At 35.1% G+C, this 19,694-nt stretch overlaps 2 protein-coding genes across 3 annotated transcripts; one reads left to right on the forward strand and one right to left on the reverse strand.

The window, feature by feature from the left end:
• Positions 1-1,695: 1,695 nt before the first annotated feature.
• P58IPK (dnaJ homolog subfamily C member P58IPK) lies at positions 1,696-11,762 on the forward strand. The gene is made up of 11 exons (XM_090120114.1): positions 1,696-1,896; positions 2,015-2,128; positions 3,091-3,185; positions 3,462-3,566; positions 6,579-6,779; positions 7,140-7,265; positions 8,913-9,137; positions 9,700-9,817; positions 10,644-10,776; positions 11,126-11,255; positions 11,614-11,762. The coding sequence occupies exons 1-11, from the start codon at positions 1,818-1,820 to the stop codon at positions 11,758-11,760; spliced, it is 1,473 nt and encodes a 490-aa protein (XP_089976240.1). The 5' UTR covers positions 1,696-1,817; the 3' UTR covers positions 11,761-11,762.
• A 3,077-nt stretch (positions 11,763-14,839) lies between these two features.
• LOC149910017 (uncharacterized) lies at positions 14,840-19,694 on the reverse strand. Of its 2 annotated transcripts, none has more exons than XM_090120115.1 (6): positions 19,544-19,694; positions 17,234-17,391; positions 16,758-17,008; positions 16,187-16,406; positions 15,611-15,790; positions 14,840-15,257 (listed from the first exon to the last, which is right to left on the reverse strand). In XM_090120115.1, the coding sequence occupies exons 2-6, from the start codon at positions 17,385-17,387 to the stop codon at positions 14,947-14,949; spliced, it is 1,116 nt and encodes a 371-aa protein (XP_089976241.1). In that variant the 5' UTR covers positions 17,388-17,391; positions 19,544-19,694; the 3' UTR covers positions 14,840-14,946. The 2 variants fall into 2 exon arrangements, with proteins under 2 accessions (XP_089976241.1, XP_089976242.1); XM_090120116.1 differs by lacking the exon at positions 19,544-19,694 and adding an exon at positions 17,708-17,764.

Genomic DNA, 19,694 nt, shown 5'->3' on the forward strand with positions numbered 1-19,694 from the left:
GTTAAAAGTGCGGAGGTAACGGAACCAACAAAAAATTCAGTTGAATTGAGAATTTCGTCCTATAATGGCGTCGGCTAAAAATGTTGCTATACGTTTATGTCAGTTTTGACTTTCCTACGATTTTATACAATAATATAAAATTAAATGATTTTATACAATATTAAAAAAAATTGCTGATTTTCGGCGGTATGGCGACCATTTGGAACTGTCTGAAAAGTATGGCATGGCGATTTTCGTACATGGCTACTGGACTATGATTACCTGTGCAAAAATTAGCCTGGTACAAATGGTTGAATTTTTTTTTTAAATCAACGCATTCACGTCGGTATTGTGGGCTGTAAATTACACCGGAAAAGTATGGCATGACACTACCGCCTACTTCTTTTTTATGGGCTATCGGTAAATCCTAAAATTTTTGTGTTACAAATCGTTTGCCTTCCGTAATTTATCCGACGAGTTCGACTAACGCCCACGCGACTAGTCTGCCGGTACCACTGTTCTGACCATGATTTTTCTTTTTGTCATTGCGTACTAAGACCACTGTAGAACCGCCATCCAGTTACAAATGACCCAAAATTTTGTGTCAGTATCTCCCGGCTTTGGATTGTTTTGGACCCTTAAAATATACGATAGAATAGCAATTAATCTTTTTTAAAAAATATTCAAGGGACAGGGAAAATCTGGTTACTGTTTTATAGGTAGGTATGTGTTTTCTGATAATACTTTACTGTCAAAAATTATCAACACTGGATATTATTCAATGACGCCTTTCAAAAACAAAACTAATTTACAAACAGATTTTTATATCTTTACATACCTATTTTTAACTTTCATTTCATGAACTGCTCATGTAAATACCTATTACAATCTGGTTTAATTTAACAAAACATTCAATTCGGTGAATTTTAGCGTTATTTTGCAAAAAAAACCGCACGTACAGTCCCCCGTCCGAGTCGAACTGACACCGTCAAATTTCGTCGAAAATATGCAATAGAGGTGAGGTTTTATGTGGGTTTTATTATAAATTCGAGTTTTTTCTTGATAATTTAACGATAATAATGAAAATTGAAAAAACAATCAATACAAATTGTTACAAATATCATAACATATTTTTTGGTATAAATTTCATGTATAAATATGTAGCCGTTTTCCTAACAAAATGCGTTTTATGTTCAAAAAGGGGTTGATTTGTATGTATTTTTTTTTATGTTTAGGCCGTTCTAAACTGAAAAGTAAACAATACACTTTGTTAATTATATCCTTGAGTATCACATATATTTTTTTTAAGACAATCGTACCAACAGTTTCCTCAACAAAATTCAATATGTATAAGGTGTTTTCCGGTTTTGACCATAGTAATCCCCTAAGAAAAGATGGAAGTATACGTAGTTTGGTTCTTCTATAATCTTTATTTTGTACCAAAATTCTATAAATTATCGAAGATGGCAATAATCATTATGAGCGTTCCATTTTACTGTTTTTACGTTCCGTTCTGATTAAATTTTTATATAAATAATTTGGATAGTTTTTTTGAACAATGTATAAAAAATAAAATAAGCTTGTTTTACAACTTAATAAATAAAATCTACAACCAAATTTTATCTCGATAATAATAATTAATTTAATATGAAGACGCTGTCGTCTTCATTATCTGTTTATTTTCCGTCAGTGTCTGATTTGGACCAATGAAATCAGACCACGAAAAGATACGAACTACGAAGGAAAGATGGACTGTGGCTATGTCAAATAATTAGTGTTATTATTACAAGAATTGCTTTAATTTGTGTTAAGGTTGCTCTAATAATTTATACAAAATAATGGACATCTTAGTTAATATTAACTGGAACAAAATCACGCCATGTCTCGTTTTATTACTATCAGATTTAGTGTTAAAGTGTGAGTATGAAATAAATAGACTATTTTTTTTAGTTATTTTTAAACTTCTTGGTTGTTTTTAAATACTTTGAATGAAACGGTGCAGTGTTTTTGACGGGAAATAAGAAATTGTTAATAGTTTCAGAGTGCACGTCGACACAAGCTGAAGTAAACAAACATTTGGAATTAGGACGAGATTTTCTAAGTCGTGGTCAGCTTTCTGACGCACTCACACATTATCATGCAGCTGTTGGTAAGTGTAACAGATAACAGTATGCTCTAGAAATATTTAATTTGGAACCTTTAAAAAAATAATTATTTTATCTCAGTACTTACATACTTTGTAATACCCAAGTTCTTATTTTAAAAATTCAAAATTATACTCTTGCATGGCAATGAAAAGAAAATAAATTATTTTATTTTAAATGGATTATCTCTTATGAAGCACATTATCATAAAACAATAAAATAAGTTTAATTTCTGTAGGTATACATAATTCATATTGCTGTATAATTTTTGTCTCCATCTTATCAGCTATAAATTCTTATCATCTTTGTTCAATAGTATACTAAATCTAAATTCTAAATGAAGGCATGCAAATGTAATTATGGAAAATAAAAACTTATGATTATAATTATTTCCATTTAGTTTTCATGTGTATTGCCATAGTTCATAAACTAAAAAATAAATAACTTACAAGTTCATTTTCAGTTATTTATTTTTAAATTAACAATTATTGTATTATTGAAAATCTTTAAATGATGTCACAGGCTCAAAGAAATTACCCACATATTTTATGCAACTTCTGTACACCCACTCATAATAGTAATGTATTACAAATACTATTTAACATTATGACATATCAACCATATTGGAAAGTATATGTGCGAGTGGTGAAGGTCGTACATTGATTAGTTGTTGATGTATGCAAAAGTTTAATAGTATTTGGGGCATGTATGGTTAAGATTTATTTAATTAATATCTTTATATTTAATATTTAAAAAATCAATTTCCGTAGTTTTTATTTATTTTTGTACATTATTTTACGAATGCGAGCAATGTCCCACATAATCAATTGAGATATGCTTTAGATAAATATAAAATACAAATAGTTATTCTTTACAAACAATTTAAATAATTTTTTAATCTCAAATGAATGTTGTAGAATCAGCAAAAAAGTAAAACTATAATAAAACAATTAATGTCTTGTTTCAGAGGGGGACCCACACAACTACCTCACATATTTTAAGCGCGGTACCGTCTATTATGCACTTGGTAAAGCCAAGTTTGCATTACAAGACTTTACTAAGGTGAGTCAATTTTAAGTAAATTTAACTTTTAGCAGTTTTGTTAGTTTGTTATAATTTTATTTTTAACCAAAAATAACTTTTAATGAATATAATACATTAAATAGTAACTCTAATTATATTTGTAGAAACAAAAAGTATTTACTAATACATCCTGGTGTGCTAAATAACATTTTTGATCATGATATAGCATATCATAATAGTAAACAGTGTATTTTAATTTTAATGTTCAAACCAATAAGCTATAAACTGAGAATTATATAAACAAAATAATTCCAGGTTTTAGAACTAAAGCCAGACTTCACTCAAGCGAGAGTGCATCGGGCGCAGGTATACCTCAAGTTGGCACAATATGTGCAAGCCAAAGATGACTTCCTACAAGTGGTATGTACAGCTTTATATTTTAAAAAAATCTAGAATACCTATGTAAGAATTTGTAGTTATAGATAAATCAATTAGATAAGATGGTGAATTTGATATTTTTGGTTTAATGGCATTCAAATGCTTTATAAATATAAATTTATAATCATGGTTGTTAATCATCTCAATAGATGGCGCGCGCTGTGTCCCTTAGACACATAAAACTGAAAGAATAGAATAAATTTGATTGCTCTGGCGGGTCACGAGTGGCTGAGTTGGTCAGGCATCCGCCCCGGTTTGGCGCGAAAGGATGCGGGTTCATGCAAAGTATTTTATTTATTTAGATAATGAAATGGAATAACACCCCTAAAACATATTTTTATCATTATTCAGTGTAATATTAGTATTAATACAACCTACAATTGATTATTTTTTTTTCATTGCACTATTTTTTCATCATAATAAAACTAAGTGTTTACAATGAAAATAGAATATATTTTCCACTTATAATTTCAATAAACATTTTATTACATTACACTAATGTGTGAAATGTCATTCTCACCGTAACATAGATAACAACAAGTTGATACAGCTGTGAGCTGTGACCAATGTAACAATATTATTAATTTGTTACATTTTGAGATAACACGCTTGTCGGCCATTTATATACAGTTTGATAAGTTTATTTGAGAGAAAAACTAAAGCAGGTTAATTTACTGTAATGAAGTTAATTAAGATTTTAAATGAGTTTTTTAATTACTTACGATAATTAAGGAATTCAAACATATCCATAATAAATACACTAATTAGTATGCAATATTGTTTATTTGCCTATTTGTTACCGCTGAATGGATTCGGATGAATTACTTTTTGTAGGATTTGTGGAACCTGAATGAAGTCCTTTTTAGTGTGATATTTATGTTTCAGTGACAAACCTGACTGACCAAAAAATTTACTTTTTTTATCCTGTGCTGTAATCTGTGGCCATCTTGCTTAGAACATAAAACAGCATGTTGAACATATGTATAAGTAATTGTAACAAATAAAATATAAAAAAAATGTTGAGTTTTTATTAGCAAGAGCATTATTTGAATATTTTTTACCATTGATAGCAAAATAGCTAGTCAATGAGTGACAAAAAATCTTCTTTTGTAAATGCGACGTGACTTTCATTCATGCAAATAAGCAGAGGCGGCTCGCCCTAAGGAGCGCTGGTGCAGTGAACTCCCATAAATAATTATAATAAAATCATACTCCTTAATTTAATTATTAACATTAATTATTACTATTTAAAATCAATCGTAATCTTTAAAACTACTGTTAATACCAATGAATGTATCCATCATTCCATCATCCCATACACCTGTATAATACCTACTGTATTATGTAACGCGCGAAGCGGAGCGCTCACGATTGCGCTCCAATGAAAAAAGATTTAGTACATTTCCTAATACGAAATCCAATAGGAGTGAAAGAGAGGGTTTTGCCAGAGCCCTGCGCGTGAAACAAAAGATTTTCTATGGAAAAGTAGCAAAATTCGGAGCGCCGCACCCGCAAACGTTGCCGGTTCGTTTTTACCGCCCGGCAGGACAGCGATTGCGCGCGCGGCGCGACGTTGCCAGTTTCCACTTCTATAATATAAACAAACACTCGAGTCAACTTCAATGCACGCGCGCGATTCATGCAATTTTCTAATTAAAATTATAAAATACGTGTTGAAATAGCCTGTAGTTATCAGTATTACTTGTGAGTGTTAAAATGAACAATAATTATAATGTGGCGTTCATTAAAAAGTGTGTTAAAACGTTACAAATTCGGCTTGAATGTCTTTACATTCTAACTACTAATAAGGGACCGCCACGGCCTGAACTTGATCTTACGCAAAAATGTACGACAAAAACGAAAACATATACGCGTGTGTTTAAATCTGAACAATATGTGAAAACACCGTGGTTGTGTGGTTGTGATGAAAGCAACAAACTGTTTTCCGTGTCTTTTATTTAAAGCGGGCGCAGCCGGCGGAGGTGAGAGTGCTTGGACTGAAACGGGCGTTGACGACTTAGCTCATCAGTCATCTTTCAATCAAGATGAAAAAACATTCACAATCTCGGTACCATTTGTTGAATGAACTGCAATTGGCGTCTATCGGACGACAAGACATTCGTAAAGCACTAGATTCCGCGTAGGTACCGAAAGTCAATACGCGAGTTCAATGACCGTGTCGATGAAAACAGACATATTTTACGAAGGTTAATAGATTGTGTCGTATTTTGTGGTGCATTTCAAATTGCTTTATGGGGCATGATGAGTCTTCGGAATCCCTGAATCCCGGAATCTATATATATATTTTTTTTAATAAATTGTACTGATTTACACCATGTATTTTCAGTGTTTTATTTCAAGTGAACACCCATAAAATTTTGTCACGAGCCGCCTCTGCAAATAAGGTTACACTTTTGTGTAGTATTTTGTATATAATAATTATTATTGATTAAATATCATCAGCTATATTATTCCTGAGTGGCATAGACTGTATATTATTTTTGTTTATACTCTGCGTAAGGTTAAGGTTGCACTACGGTTAAACCGCAGCGAATTTTAACCGCATTATCTTATGAATGGAAATAAGAATGGCAAACTAATATAAGCATTTGCACTGGAGCCTTTTTGCAGAATTGTAAAGTGAGAAAAATTATAGCAACTGCTCCAAAATTTGTATTGCATAGTACCTATTTAATAACTCAGGCCCCGGAATCACAGACACAATAGAAAATCTATTGTGTCGTGGACCGATCGGGCCGTTCGGGGCTCAATGGGTTAATAGCTATATTGAACGCACGCATAGTTTTTTAACCGCAATGTGTGCGTCTCGGGCAGTGGTTTTCCAATTAAGGGAAATGTGTTCTACGTATTACATGGATATCCGGTTGAGTCTGTAGAGTGTTGAGTTGTATTTGCGTTGCAGCGGTTTTTTTTTGTTATTTTTTTTCTGTTTGTATTGTGTGGTGCTAAATAAACATTCTTTCTTTCTTTCAGACGTATGAGGACCCGTATAACGAGGACGCGGCGGTGCAGTACCACCGCATGGACGAGCTGGCGGAGGAGCTGCGGCTTGCGGAGGCCTACTACCGCGGGGCCGACGTGCGCAGCGCCGCCGAGCTCGCCACGCGCCTGCTGGAGGCTTCGCCCTGGTCCGCGCACCTGCGGCAGCTGAGGGCGGAGTGCTATATCGCGATGGTAAGCCCCTTTGATTGGTAGGATGTTGCTATGGCAACTGGGGTAGTAGTAGTTTGAGCGCGTTCGAACTTTTGGTGGAGCTATAATGTACAGGGATGACTTTCAAGATGGTGCCGTAAGGCGCTACGTTGTAGAGCATTTTTATATTTTATCAAAACCAAATGGTCCTTCGAGTCTATCGTATTACTTTTCCATCGAAATTAGAATTGATTTAGATTTCTATATAAAACTTCATTGTCCCTACAAATCGTGTTCATACGTTTTTTTTTTTTCAAATCAGCCATTTCCATCTATTTTTATTAATTTAAAAAACCATTTTATATTCTTTCTCTTCTATAACTTACATATGATATGTTGCAGAACGACCTGTTCTCGGCGGTGTCGGACATCAGGTCAGTAAACCGCCTGCAGCAGGACTCGACGGCGGGCTACCACCGCCTCGCCACGCTGCTCTACCAGCTCGGACATGTTAACGATGCGCTTAAGGTTTGTGTATCACGATATTTTTTGTGTTTTAAGCTATTGTATAGCTTCTATCGAAGGCCTTGAGCGCGGGGACCTAATCCAGAAATTTAGTAACGAAAAACCTCACGCTCCCCACGGGGACGGGCGCGGAGGTGTGGCTTGAAGGCATAGCATGCAATAGCTTTACCGCGGCAGTCCCCGAGTGTCACACGTCTTTTTTATTGTGTATTTTTAATTATCTAAATGATAAACTGTATCGTTAGAATTGGATGAAATTGATTTAGATTTCATTTAGTGGAGGAATGCGACAAGTTTTTACTAAATTATATAGATAATTATGTCTTTTAGCTTTCCCCGAGTTAGAGCGAGCGCCCACGAGCAACTTAGTTGCCCGGCAACTATTTTGTCTCTGTCGCTGTCTCCTCGCAAAGTTTTGAACGATGCGCACACGAAAGCGACAGCAACGCAACTTTTTCTTTAAAATTTTCTTCATTTATCAACATGGTTTTCGAAGAGACGGTTGTGGTCTGTGCTCTTGTCCCGCATAGTTCCCATTCCCGTGAGATTTCCGGGATAAAACCTATCCTATGTGTTAATCCAAGTTACTCTCTATATATGTGCTAAATTTCATTGTAATCGGTTCAGTAGTTTATGCGTGAAAACTGAAAACCATACATACCTACAAACCTTTCCTCTTTATAATATTAGTATAGATATGTAATCGTAATTGTAAAAAGTAAAGTAGTTTTTATTTAATACTTTTTAGTGTATTTTTCAACACGAATCAAACGAGCTCAACCTCGATAAAGTTGAGTCAATATATTACTAAGTTCCTATGGCCACCTTCCGATTCCATCATCAAATCAGCTCTATCTCATAATAATGTTTCATCGCTATCCAATTTACATGCGTATACAAAATTTCAGCTCAATCGGTTTCCTGGAAATGAATCAAAGTTACTTGCTACATTTCAATTAAGTCATCGAGACCAGACAAAAATGCTCATAAAATAAAAACTACTGGGCTTATCCGAATAAATTTTATGGGACCAATCCCACACCATTCTGCATCAAAAAAAAAAAAGAATCACGTAAACCGGTTCAGAAACCTCGGAGTAATCGGTGCATACATAAAAAAATATACCGGCCGAATTGATAACCTCCTCCTTTTTTTTTGAAGTCGGTTAAAACTACTGTGTACGAGAATAAATACGTTGACATAAATACGTATTATCGCTACGCCGGTTACGCGGCAACTGACCGGCGGCCGTCGCCTGGCAACATTTTTGTCGCCGTGCGCGCACTTGCATTGAAACCAATAGATAGGGCGACAGTTGCGTCGCGGGCTTGTCTCCGAACCCGCGGACAAAAAAGTCTCCCGGGTGTTGCGTCGCTACGTGCGCGCACTTTCATACTAGCCCATGGCTGGAGAGACAAAATAGTTGCGGAGACAAAATTGTTGCGGAGACAAAGTTGCTCGTGGGCGCTCGCTCTAACTAGAAATATTATATAAATGCCACTTAAAATGAAATTGCAATTAAAACAAAAATTTTGGTGTCAAAGAAGTGTAGGTGAATATAAATCAACCAATTGCTACACAATTTTTACAAAAAATCCATTCAAAACGCCAACATACACACTTATTTAATACCTTAAATACCACCCACAGGAGATCCGCGAGTGCCTCAAACTGGACCCAGAACACAAGCAATGCTTCCCACTATACAAGAAACTGAAAAAAGTGGACAAACTAGTGGAGCAGTGTGAAAGTGCGAGTGCTAATGGGGACTTCGCGGGCTGTGTGCGAGCTGCGAGTCAGCTGCTTAAGGCTGAGACTGAAGTGACCTTGGTTGTGTTTGAAGCGAGAAAGTGGCTGTGCACTTGTGCTAATAAGGTATGTGTTCTTGTATAAGTATTTGAAAATTGAGAAAAAAAAATGTAACTTACATTTTTTTGAAGTGAAAACTTCTTTAGCGGCATTGAGCACTTTTTCTGTAATGGGTATAAAATCTTAAACTCGCGTCAGGACACGTGACCTGATCGAAAAAGCGTAAGACGGATACCATTCCAAAATATCAAACATGCTGAACGTTAATAATCGAGTTTTCACTTCTGCCGGCACTCCCGGAGTGCAACCCGTCTTTTTTTATGTAGAGTTGTTTTGCATGTTTTATAAATTCGATTATAATGTAAGTTTCGTTAAATAAATTTTGTTTGGTTGGAAAGATCCCTTTTACAGGCATTGTTCACATATCAATGCCGTTGGTCATTGTAGTGTATAAAAAAAAATTAACTCGTTATATTATAAAGGATTTGTATATATTTACGTATCTAACATACATGTTTAGTTACATCCATGTTTAGATAAATAATATTTAATGCATAGATAAAAAGGAGGGGATCACCATATCTTCCACAATCGTATTGCATCAACAATTACACAGAATATATTCCAGGACGAGCAGCACACAGAAGCGCTAGTGCACTGTAACGCGGCGCTCGCCATACAGCGGGACGCGCGGCTGTTGTGCGACAAGGCGGATGTGCTCATCGCGTTAGAGATGTATGAGGATGGTGAGTACATACTACATAGTTTAGTCTTTATTACGGCCGGTTCACACTTGTCTCTGTTTTACTGTTCCGTTTTATCGTGTACGTTTTTTATTCGTCGATGGCGTATGTAGTTATATGAGCGACTTCACACATGGCACAGTATTCTGTATACAGTAAAAAATATCGTTCCGTAAAAAAATTACATTCCGTTTTGTCATCGAATACTGGACGACGGAACAGTAAAAATATACGGAAACGTAGAATTTTAACGGATAGGTCCTATGTGCGTGAAGAGCGGTGTGTGCGGGGTGAAGGAGGGGGAGTGATGCGACAGGTTTTGACTCGCATTTTCTATTGTACATTCAAAGAGAACGCGCGCATGCATTGTGCGTAATAATTATTATAATCATTGATTTGTAGAATAACGGCGGTATACTGCGAGAGATTTCTGTTCACACATCGGATCCAGTAATGACGGATCCGTTGAACGTTATACGGTGCCTATGTGTGAACAGAGCATAAATTTATGACGTATCCGTTAAAAACGTACAAGTAAAACGGACTCCCATGTGTGAACGGGCCGTTATTTGTTAGAGTTGGTAAAATAAAGTCAAGTAATAAGATTTTTATTCATTTGAAAAGAAAATCAACTTGATTAAAATTATAAATATTCGTAACTTTGTTATAGGTAGGTTATTTTCCAACGCATGAGACGTAAGTTGCAACGATATTGATCCATATGATGAATATAGTTTTGTTAACTACTGACACAGATACATATAATTATAGACCAAGATATTTTGCATAGATTTTTAACATGCTACAATAACTAAACGTTTGATTGCAGCGGCGCGCACGTTTAGAGAAGCGTTAGAGTTAGAGGAAGGTCTGCAGCGAGCTAAGGAGGGACTGAACAAAGCACAACGCATGCAGAAACTCGCCGAACAGCGGGATTATTACAAGATTCTTGGTGTTAAACGGTAATATACATATATACACACATATGTGCTATTGTGTGCTCGTAAACGTACAAGCATATCTATATTTGTGCATAATATTTTATCAACAAATAAAAACGATGCAAAGGAGTTGAATTTTAATAAGAAACAATTACATAATATTATTTTAGCATAATTCGTATGAAAATCTAAAAAAAAAACTACTCGAACCAAGCATGAAGTTCGTGACACTAAGTGCTACAATAGTATTTTTATCCTCCTTTTTATAAAAGACGCATTTTAAAGGTACATATTTCCACACTGCACAGATACAGAAAAGCATAAGTAAAATCAATAATCTCCAAATAAATATAAGATATCATTCCACCAGGTCAGCGAGTAAGCAAGAGATCACGAAAGCGTACCGGAAAGCAGCACAAAAGTGGCATCCAGATAACTTCCACGGGGATGATAAGAAAGTAGCCGAGAAAAAGTTTATAGATATAGCCGCTGCTAAGGAGGTGAGTGGTTGCTAATGAATTGTTTGTGAGTTATGTGGATCTCTGCGAAATGGAAATGGGTATAAATGCAGATGCTAAAAAACTTAAGTAAATTTGGTCCAGCCTTCCCATCTAAATTTGCTCTAGTTCTGACAATTTGAAGTACGTATGAGTTGTTTAATTACAATAAAGCAATAACTAGACAGGATTTAAACCCGCGTTTTTCGCTACGTCGGAGCGACGCCTTAACCTACGAAAGAGTAGAATAAATTCGATTGCTCTGTCAGGTCGTCGCCCCAGAGTGGTGGAAGACGCGGGTTCGAATCCCACTCCTTGACAGATTACATTGTTACAAACAATAACGTGTATGTATGTGCAGGTGCTGACGGACCCCGAGAAGCGCGCGCAGTTCGACGCGGGGGTGGACCCGCTGGACCCCGAGGGGGGCCGCCAGCCCCCGCACCACAACCCCTTCCACCACTTCCAGCACGGCTCGCCCTTCCAGTTCAAGTTCCACTTCAACTGACCCCCCAACTCAAGTTCCACTTCATCTGGGGCCCATGCAGCTCAAGTTCCACTTTATCAGGGGCCCATGCAGCATAAGTTCCACTTATACTGGTCCAGTTATTCAAGTTCCATTTCATATGAGGAGCATCCAGCACAAGTTCCACTTCAATTAAACATCGATCGAATCGAACAGGACAATACTATCGCGTTCAATTTCGAAAAAAAAAGTAAATTGCTTGTGATAACATCATATTGATGGTAATTAAATTACTTTTTGATATCATTAAATTGTACATCGTTTATGTCAATATTATCATTTATTATTGTTAATGTTATCACTATTAGATGTTAATACCAACAATTTTGTATGATTATTATTTATTACCGTCGATTTTTGTTGTAAATACCATCACTTTCTGATATCAATGCAATCACTTATCAACATTTTTACCATCGTTTTTGATGTTAATACGATCGACCGTCATGTTTACGTCAATACCATCACTTTTTTATATTTATTGCCAACAAAAAATCAAAAAATAACAATCATTATCATTGTTGAAGGGAACCAATAAGAATACTTAAACAAACAATGCACGAAAATACAATAGTTTTAAATTGTAAAGTAATAGTCATATTTATACAAAACTTCGGAGATTTTGTAAGTCCGTATTCCGTAACACAACGCTTTAAGCTCATGCATAATGAAATATTACAAAACGTAGGTACCGATATAATAAATAACATAATATGTAGTAAAAAATAATAGTTACATCACTTAAATGCTTCAAAAATCAGAAATCACTGTTTTTATACTAATACATGTTAAATGCTAACCATGTTAATTTTGAATTCATCATTCATTAAAATTATATAAATAAATTCGAGAAATACTAAGACAATAAAAAGTAACAAAGGTTACTTTAAATATATTATAATAGCTTCCATAAAGACGGTATATCTAGTCCACTACACCTGCTTCTAATTAATATATAGAATCTATTTTTTATATTTCTAATAGTATGTGAAATTATTTGCAAGCCGTATATTATGTAAATTGTAATATAAATTACTTTAGGCGATATTTTTTTAGCTTTTCAGAAGATTAAAATGATGAAATTATTAACAGATAATTAATAAGCAAAAAATGTATCGCCTAAAATAATTTGTGTCGCCAATTCTATAGAAAAAAGGTATATTTATTTATATCAATATAATATTATACTCAATCATTTCATAAAAATTATCCGTTATTATATGTCAAAAAAGGAAAAACTATAATTATAGTTTCTGATTTTAATTTTTTCGCGCAATACATTCTCTAAGTACAAATAAAAAGAAAAAAATCATGCATTTTCATAACGCTTTTTGTGATTTATTTGTGTAACATTAACACTAATTTTTGAACTCTTCACGGAGCATAATTGGCGGCGCGTTTAACTGCCATTGTTGCCTTTACGAATTCTCCTTACAAATTACGTAAAAATGATTTTTAGGTATAAACCGTTTTATTATACGAAGAGATGAAATTAAAATAAAATAAAAACGAGAGAGTCACGTCGAGTTGATAGACTGCACTTTGTAGGTTAGTTGCGACGTGTGACACTTCTCGGAGTTGCCATTTCTAACAATTGAGGATTGCTTGAGAAAAATTATTAATAAGAAAAGAATTGGTTCGTTCGTTGCTTGCCAAAAAGCAATACGATAACTTTAATAAAATTTTTTATGTAAAAATCGATTTTAAAAACTCAAGCCATTCTCAAAGTTCCCGAAGTCCCGATTTGTCCAACAATAATGCCATTTGTTTGTTAATCGCATAATATTTAATTTAGTTTGTAACAAATGGTGTTGTTGTTGAAATGGACGGTCACCAGTCCCGATGTTTATATATTTATTTAAGTTATTTTGTTGTGATTTAACGAAATTGTAAATATATTAGAAATATAAGCGATTACGAATTATGTATGTGTTTTATTTTACATTAGTTCCTCGCAACTTAAATAGTGGAGATATCTAAACGAAAAGAAAAGTTATGTGTATAGTAGAAATATTGAATTTATTTCATTAATAAGTACTATATAATAATAGTGTAATATCATAAGGATAGATAAGATTTAATTTGTTACGATTATAACGCAAAAACTACTACATCGATTTAAAATGGAGCACAATTCAGTTGTTTGGTCCTCACACGAAGATAAATACAATGTAATGTTAGAGCGGGTCCAGAACAAATACATTAGATATCTTTATTTTAAGCTGTATGGGGTGTACCCCTTTTACCCGTTAATGTATCCTACACTATTCATTTTGGGTATGGTAGGATACAATGAACTGAGGGTACGACGGGAGTTCTCCATAGCGCTATATTTAATAAAGTTATTGAGGGGATATGCGCATAACCCTGGAGTACTCCAATCCCTCTCTCTATGTGTGCCGGACAAGTACATTGAGAAGCGCCACAGACCCCCGCTATTCTGCGTGCCTCAAGCACGAACCAAGCTGCTCGCGAAGTCTTCTCTTGTTCGAGCGCTCCGGGTTCTTAATGACCTCCATGGGAGAGTGGATATATTTACATGCAAGTTGGGTGAATTAACAAAGGTTCTTCTTTATGTCATTTGTTATTAATTATATTGTTATTATTGGATTATGTTAATTGTATGTTCTCTTAGTAGGTTGTAAGTTATTAGTTTAAGTTGTTAGTATAAGTATTAGTAGTATTAGTTTAATATATGTATATGTATAACATCTATAGTTTTAAGTCAGTACCGCATTAGGAAATCCTGTAATGGTATTTGATATGTGTGAATAAATAAATAAATAAATAAATAAATAAATAAATAAATAAATAAATAAAATGTAGGCACCTACACTATTACATAGAAAATGTCATCTTTACCACGTACCCACATCATATCCTGTATGGTTTCACATGTTCATTGCCATACATTATTAATTATAGAGTATATATATAATATTGAGTATATAATATTGATGTATACCATAAACAAATAATTATATTCGTCCATGTGTATACAAAGTTATCAGAGGGACTTTTTGGGTATATGGAGTAAAGGTGCAATAAAACGCAACATAAATTTCAATAATTTATTTATTAAATTATAAACATTAATCTTAAATAAGGTACATAATATCTGCACATCAGTCTTACAAATAGAACATCACGTTAACAACACACTACTATCTAATCATCCGTACTATCCCATAATAATTTAGCTTTTCTCGTTCTATCTAAATTCAGTTTTCTCGCTGCCCTTTCGATCTCATTGCTCAGTTTGGTTTTGTCTTCTTCCTTTTGGCATACGTATCGATGTTTAAGGGCACAATCTTGTCCCCTATACACGTAGTTGTTAATAGCAGGATCGTATACAAGGGCCAGACAGCGACCTTCACCAGCGATGGTTGTGGTGTTGGTTGCAGCTTCCACCGGGCGGGCGGAGTGCGACCAGATCCAGAGGAGACCCGGGTTCAGACCACCTGTCCAGAAGTCCTTGCCTGGTGGAGATAGTGATATTAGTTGGGAAAATACTTATCGATATAATATATGAAATGTTTCTATTGGGTTCTATTAAAAAATGATATTTACAAAATTTTAAAGAAAAGATAAGCGGGCTTCGTTTTTTGCTTTAAACGAGATGTTATTGAATTGTAAAAATTTCAATAAAAATATTAATTTGAATAATTTATAAGTGGAATGTATAATGTAACTATGTATATGGAATACGAAAAAAGTGTAATCTGATTTATGTATTAGTTTTGCTACGCTGTTATGTGTTTCGCAAATTTACTTTTCACACGTCATAGTCACATTAGGGCTTAGACAATATAGTTAAGACTAGTATTCATACCCTTGAGCTGCTTATCAGACAGTATCCTGGACACCATGGCTCTCTTGGCGGCGTGGTCGAGCTCGAGCAGCGCGGCCCGCTGCTGGCGGCAGGCGATACTGGCGCCCTTCCAGTCGGCCGCCTCAAGCGACCACTGGTAGCAGCCCGCGCCCACGCGCGTGTAGTTCGTCATGCACGGCTCTGGGAAAGAGATTAAGATATAAATTTATTTAAATACATAAAATTCATGATTCATGATTACACTCGTTATAAAGTTGTATAATATAATATACTGGCTACTATAAAACCCAAAAGTGGGTAAATAAATTGCACCTTTATAATGTATAAAATCCGTTAAAACTTCTATCCTATCGTATTATCTGTGATGTAAAATCAAAAAGCAAACCTTCTGTATTATTGTTTTTTAGGGAAAACTAAAAACATCAACTGGTTTTTCCCATCTAAATAGTTACCACATAACAGAATTTCATTATTTCCATTACCTATCATAAATAAACACACTTGCAGCAATTGCAGACCTCTGTCGAAATAACTTAAATAAAATTACACTATAGGTATTAAGCACAGCATACTAACCAGGTTTAGCCTCAGCCCCCGCGATCACATAGTGCAAGCTCTCCTCCAGCTTGCGCAGGCGCTTCTCCATGAGGTCGGCGCGGTAGACGAGCTTCTCGATAGCGCTGAGCAGGTACAGGTCGGTCTCCGTCACCTGCTTGCGCGGCGGCTCGTCTACCCGGTCGATGCTGTTGGGGGCCTGCGGACGGGTGGGGCCTTGTTGTTGCTGCTGTTGCTGTTGCTGGAATATGTTATAGGTATTTCTTAGTGTTTTTGCAGCTGTAGATGTGTACTAAACAGCAACATACCTACTAAGAAAATATAAATGATACAGTATATTAATGAAGAGATGCCAAATTTATGTGCAAATAATAAAATTTTGCCTAGTGTATCAAAGTTTAAAGTTTGATTTAATTTAATTGGTATCGTGAAGATATTTAATTATCTCATGCAAGAGATGCAATGCTTAATGATTAATAATTTAAATAATATCTGATGTAACACACGCTTTAGAATTTAGATAAAAAATTAAGTACCTACTTATGTTAAATACGTTTTAATATTAAAATAGCTACAAATCTGTGTAACTTACATAGCTCGGTCTAAACTTGTCCTTATAAGGACTGGGCGGCTTATTGACAATTTTCCCGTTGCCATCCCACTCGTTGTACCCATGCGGGCCGCTGTAGCCCTGCGGCGGGGCGCTGCCGTAGTGCGCTGGGCCCTGCAGGGGGATCGCCCGGTTGGGGCCCGCGGGGTGCGGCGGCGGCGGGGGCACCAGGGGGCTGTCGATGCGCTCTGTCACGTAGTAGCCCTTGGTGGACGGCAGGGCCATTACACGACCTGATGATACGAAAATATATTATTGAACTGATAGCATTTTTTATTTGCAATGTCCGAAATGAACATACCTAGTTACTGTAGTAATAGAACAGTTACAATAAAGAAAAGCATTTAAATACCTTTTCGTAACTTGTTATAAATGCGGTTAGACATTTTTGTTCTGTCATACCACAAATTTCGACATAATTGCATTGAGTCAAGAAAATAACTGAAGCGATGGCAAACCTTGTCTCTGCGAGGCGGGTTCTGTAGCCCAAGCTTCAAGCAGCGCGCCGAAGGAGCCGGTGTCCCACGCTTCACACGTGTCCTCCAAAGTGCTGTTCTCTGAGTTCACGGCGCTTAGCACCGCCAACACGATTAAGGTGTAATGCATCCACATTGTGCTGGAATTCAATAACACTTTAGTATACCTGCTTCGTTGTTACTTTACATTAAATTATTAAATGGTACTTAATGTAGAGTAAAATGAAGAATATAGAATTGCATTCTATAGCTATAGTGGAGTTGATGTGATTTTAAAAGAATAACGACAGAGAATCATGCCGGCTCTTGTGTGTAGAAACTGCTTTCTATACCGTTGGTAAACATGTTACATGGTAAACATGCTTCTAAAGGAAGTCTATTTGAATTAGGTACTAAGTTTGAGTTTAGCTGGCGAATTTCCAAAATCAATTCAATAGTGAATAGTTGAATAGAAACCTTTGGTAGTAAGTATCCTATTTAAATCTAGACATGGGCCATGGCCCACCAGTAAATGTAGGACGTTTTATGCTCTATTAGGACGTTAAAGAATGTGCCTCACGTTTTCAGCATCATATTATGTTACAAATAAAATGGTAATAGCTCAAACATTTTATGACTTCAGCGAGCCCGCATGGGTTTTACATAATAAATAAAACAATACATAGCCAATGCTTGACCCACATATTTGTTATTCCACTAACACACGTTGTTAGCGCATCCAGCATAATGTTATGAAACATTGCACAAATCCGGCTCGTAAACAATAATAAGCTATTGAACTCACGTAGTTCTTATATTAGTCAAGGCCCAAGGGTACAGACTTCTCCACTGTGATATAATCGATCATTTAAAATTAAACATTGTTTTGGTTGCATTTATTAATCCTTATTTATAGTTATTATAAGAGTAAAAGTGTGTTTTTTTTATAAATATTTTGTTGTAGTCCCAGCATCACCCGTCTGTAGTACTATACTTCCCTAACAGTGAACAAATATTTTAAATCGATCCAGTAGTTCCTAAGATTAGCGCGTTCAAAAAAAACAAACGTTATTAAATATTCTTAATTAACAAAATGCGCTCAATAAATGATTAAACTGACGACGTTGTGTATTGGCTGCACACTTTCACTTCACACTCACGCATAATTGCTATAATTTTGTCGATGAAATTTCATTTGTCTGATTTTAGTTTTAGTCCATCTATTGTCTCTTGACGTATTGCTGTTTTAATTAATCGTAATAAAGCGTATTTGTATTAATAAAGTGGTGTGCTAATAATTTGGGGATCATTTCCAAATGATTACATCACATACTTTTTTTAAACTTTCACATTTATCTCAAAAGGACTAATGTACGTGTGTGTACTGTAATGTAATTTCTCAAATCTCTAACTATTTCAAAACCCCTTCTTAAATAAATAAATCTACTAATAAGCAACCATTACAGAACGATACAAATGACGCATTGTTTATCATTACATCAGTCAAGATAACCACACAATGTCGCAAATTAGTGAATGAGAAGGTCAGGCGAGGTCAGGGCTCGGTGCTATAGTTACGCAAGGAGAAAGCGCGCCAACATCCGCGAGGCAAGCGCGGCCGCGCCGGGTTTCCCCGACACATGAAAGTTGATTCATAAACCTTTCCATATGTATTAATAACAACTTTTATATCCTTTATTAATATTTGATTATGTAATTTTTTTAATCTTAATCAGGTAGAGAGTCGCAGAGCAAATATAATTTTACCTAATTATGGGCCTCCGCAATGCTGCGGTTACCGCAAATAGGTATGATATTTTGTTGTGTGATTAATTGAAAAAGTGATAATACGTCCTAGTTATTTGGAATTAATATCGAAGGTGATAAGTAATTTCACGATTGTAGAGGAAAAACTGCTCAAAAAATGCACAAAATTGTTATACGCACGCATCATGCGGGTGTGGCTATTATTCACCAAACATAAATATTAATATATGCGATGTACTTATGTATGAAAATATACTTTCAAATATCAATTTATTTCTTAGAATGGATTAAAATGCAAGGAAATTTTCTCTATTTAACATAGTAGAGACAATTTCAGCAAAAATTTAATAAAGCTAAATATAAATAAATCGATTAAATTAAAAATTACATGATAATATATAATCCTTATATTTTTATTTGACTCTCATTCATTATCATAATTTATAAGATAGGTATAATATTTTTCTCTACTGTTTGAAAAATTGGGACTTAATATCATATCTGATAGTTACAATAAACAATAAAATATTAAAAATTCAAACTCACCTTATATCTCACTATCCACCAGCACAAATTATATAATGTTTACAAACACGTATAGATATAAGACTATTATCAACTTTCTTTGTCGGCGTTGGTTCCTCGACTGCCGCCACGAGCTCTTACTTAACACTCCCCACGACAATATTATGTAAAT

The sequence above is a fragment of the Colias eurytheme genome, chromosome 3 (assembly GCF_061535395.1).
Source record: "Colias eurytheme isolate Ceu_HAF_F1 chromosome 3, ilColEury1 Martin Lab GWU primary, whole genome shotgun sequence".
NCBI classification, from domain to species: Eukaryota; Metazoa; Arthropoda; class Insecta; order Lepidoptera; family Pieridae; genus Colias; species Colias eurytheme.

Bases quoted from the DNA above. Each gene is read 5' to 3' on its own strand.
- P58IPK (XM_090120114.1), top strand. From the start codon at position 1,818: ATGGACATCTTAGTTAATATTAACTGGAACAAAATCACGCCATGTCTC. The intron at 7,266-8,912 runs GTTTGTGTATCA...TACCACCCACAG, and splicing joins ATGTTAACGATGCGCTTAAG to GAGATCCGCGAGTGCCTCAA. The intron at 11,256-11,613 runs GTGAGTGGTTGC...ATGTATGTGCAG, and splicing joins ATATAGCCGCTGCTAAGGAG to GTGCTGACGGACCCCGAGAA.
- LOC149910017 (XM_090120115.1), bottom strand. From the start codon at position 17,387: ATGTGGATGCATTACACCTTAATCGTGTTGGCGGTGCTAAGCGCCGTG. The intron at 16,407-16,757 runs GTAAGTTACACA...AACATATTCCAG, and splicing joins ACAAGTTTAGACCGAGCTAT to CAACAGCAACAGCAGCAACA. The intron at 15,258-15,610 runs GTATGAATACTA...TATCTCCACCAG, and splicing joins GTCTGATAAGCAGCTCAAGG to GCAAGGACTTCTGGACAGGT.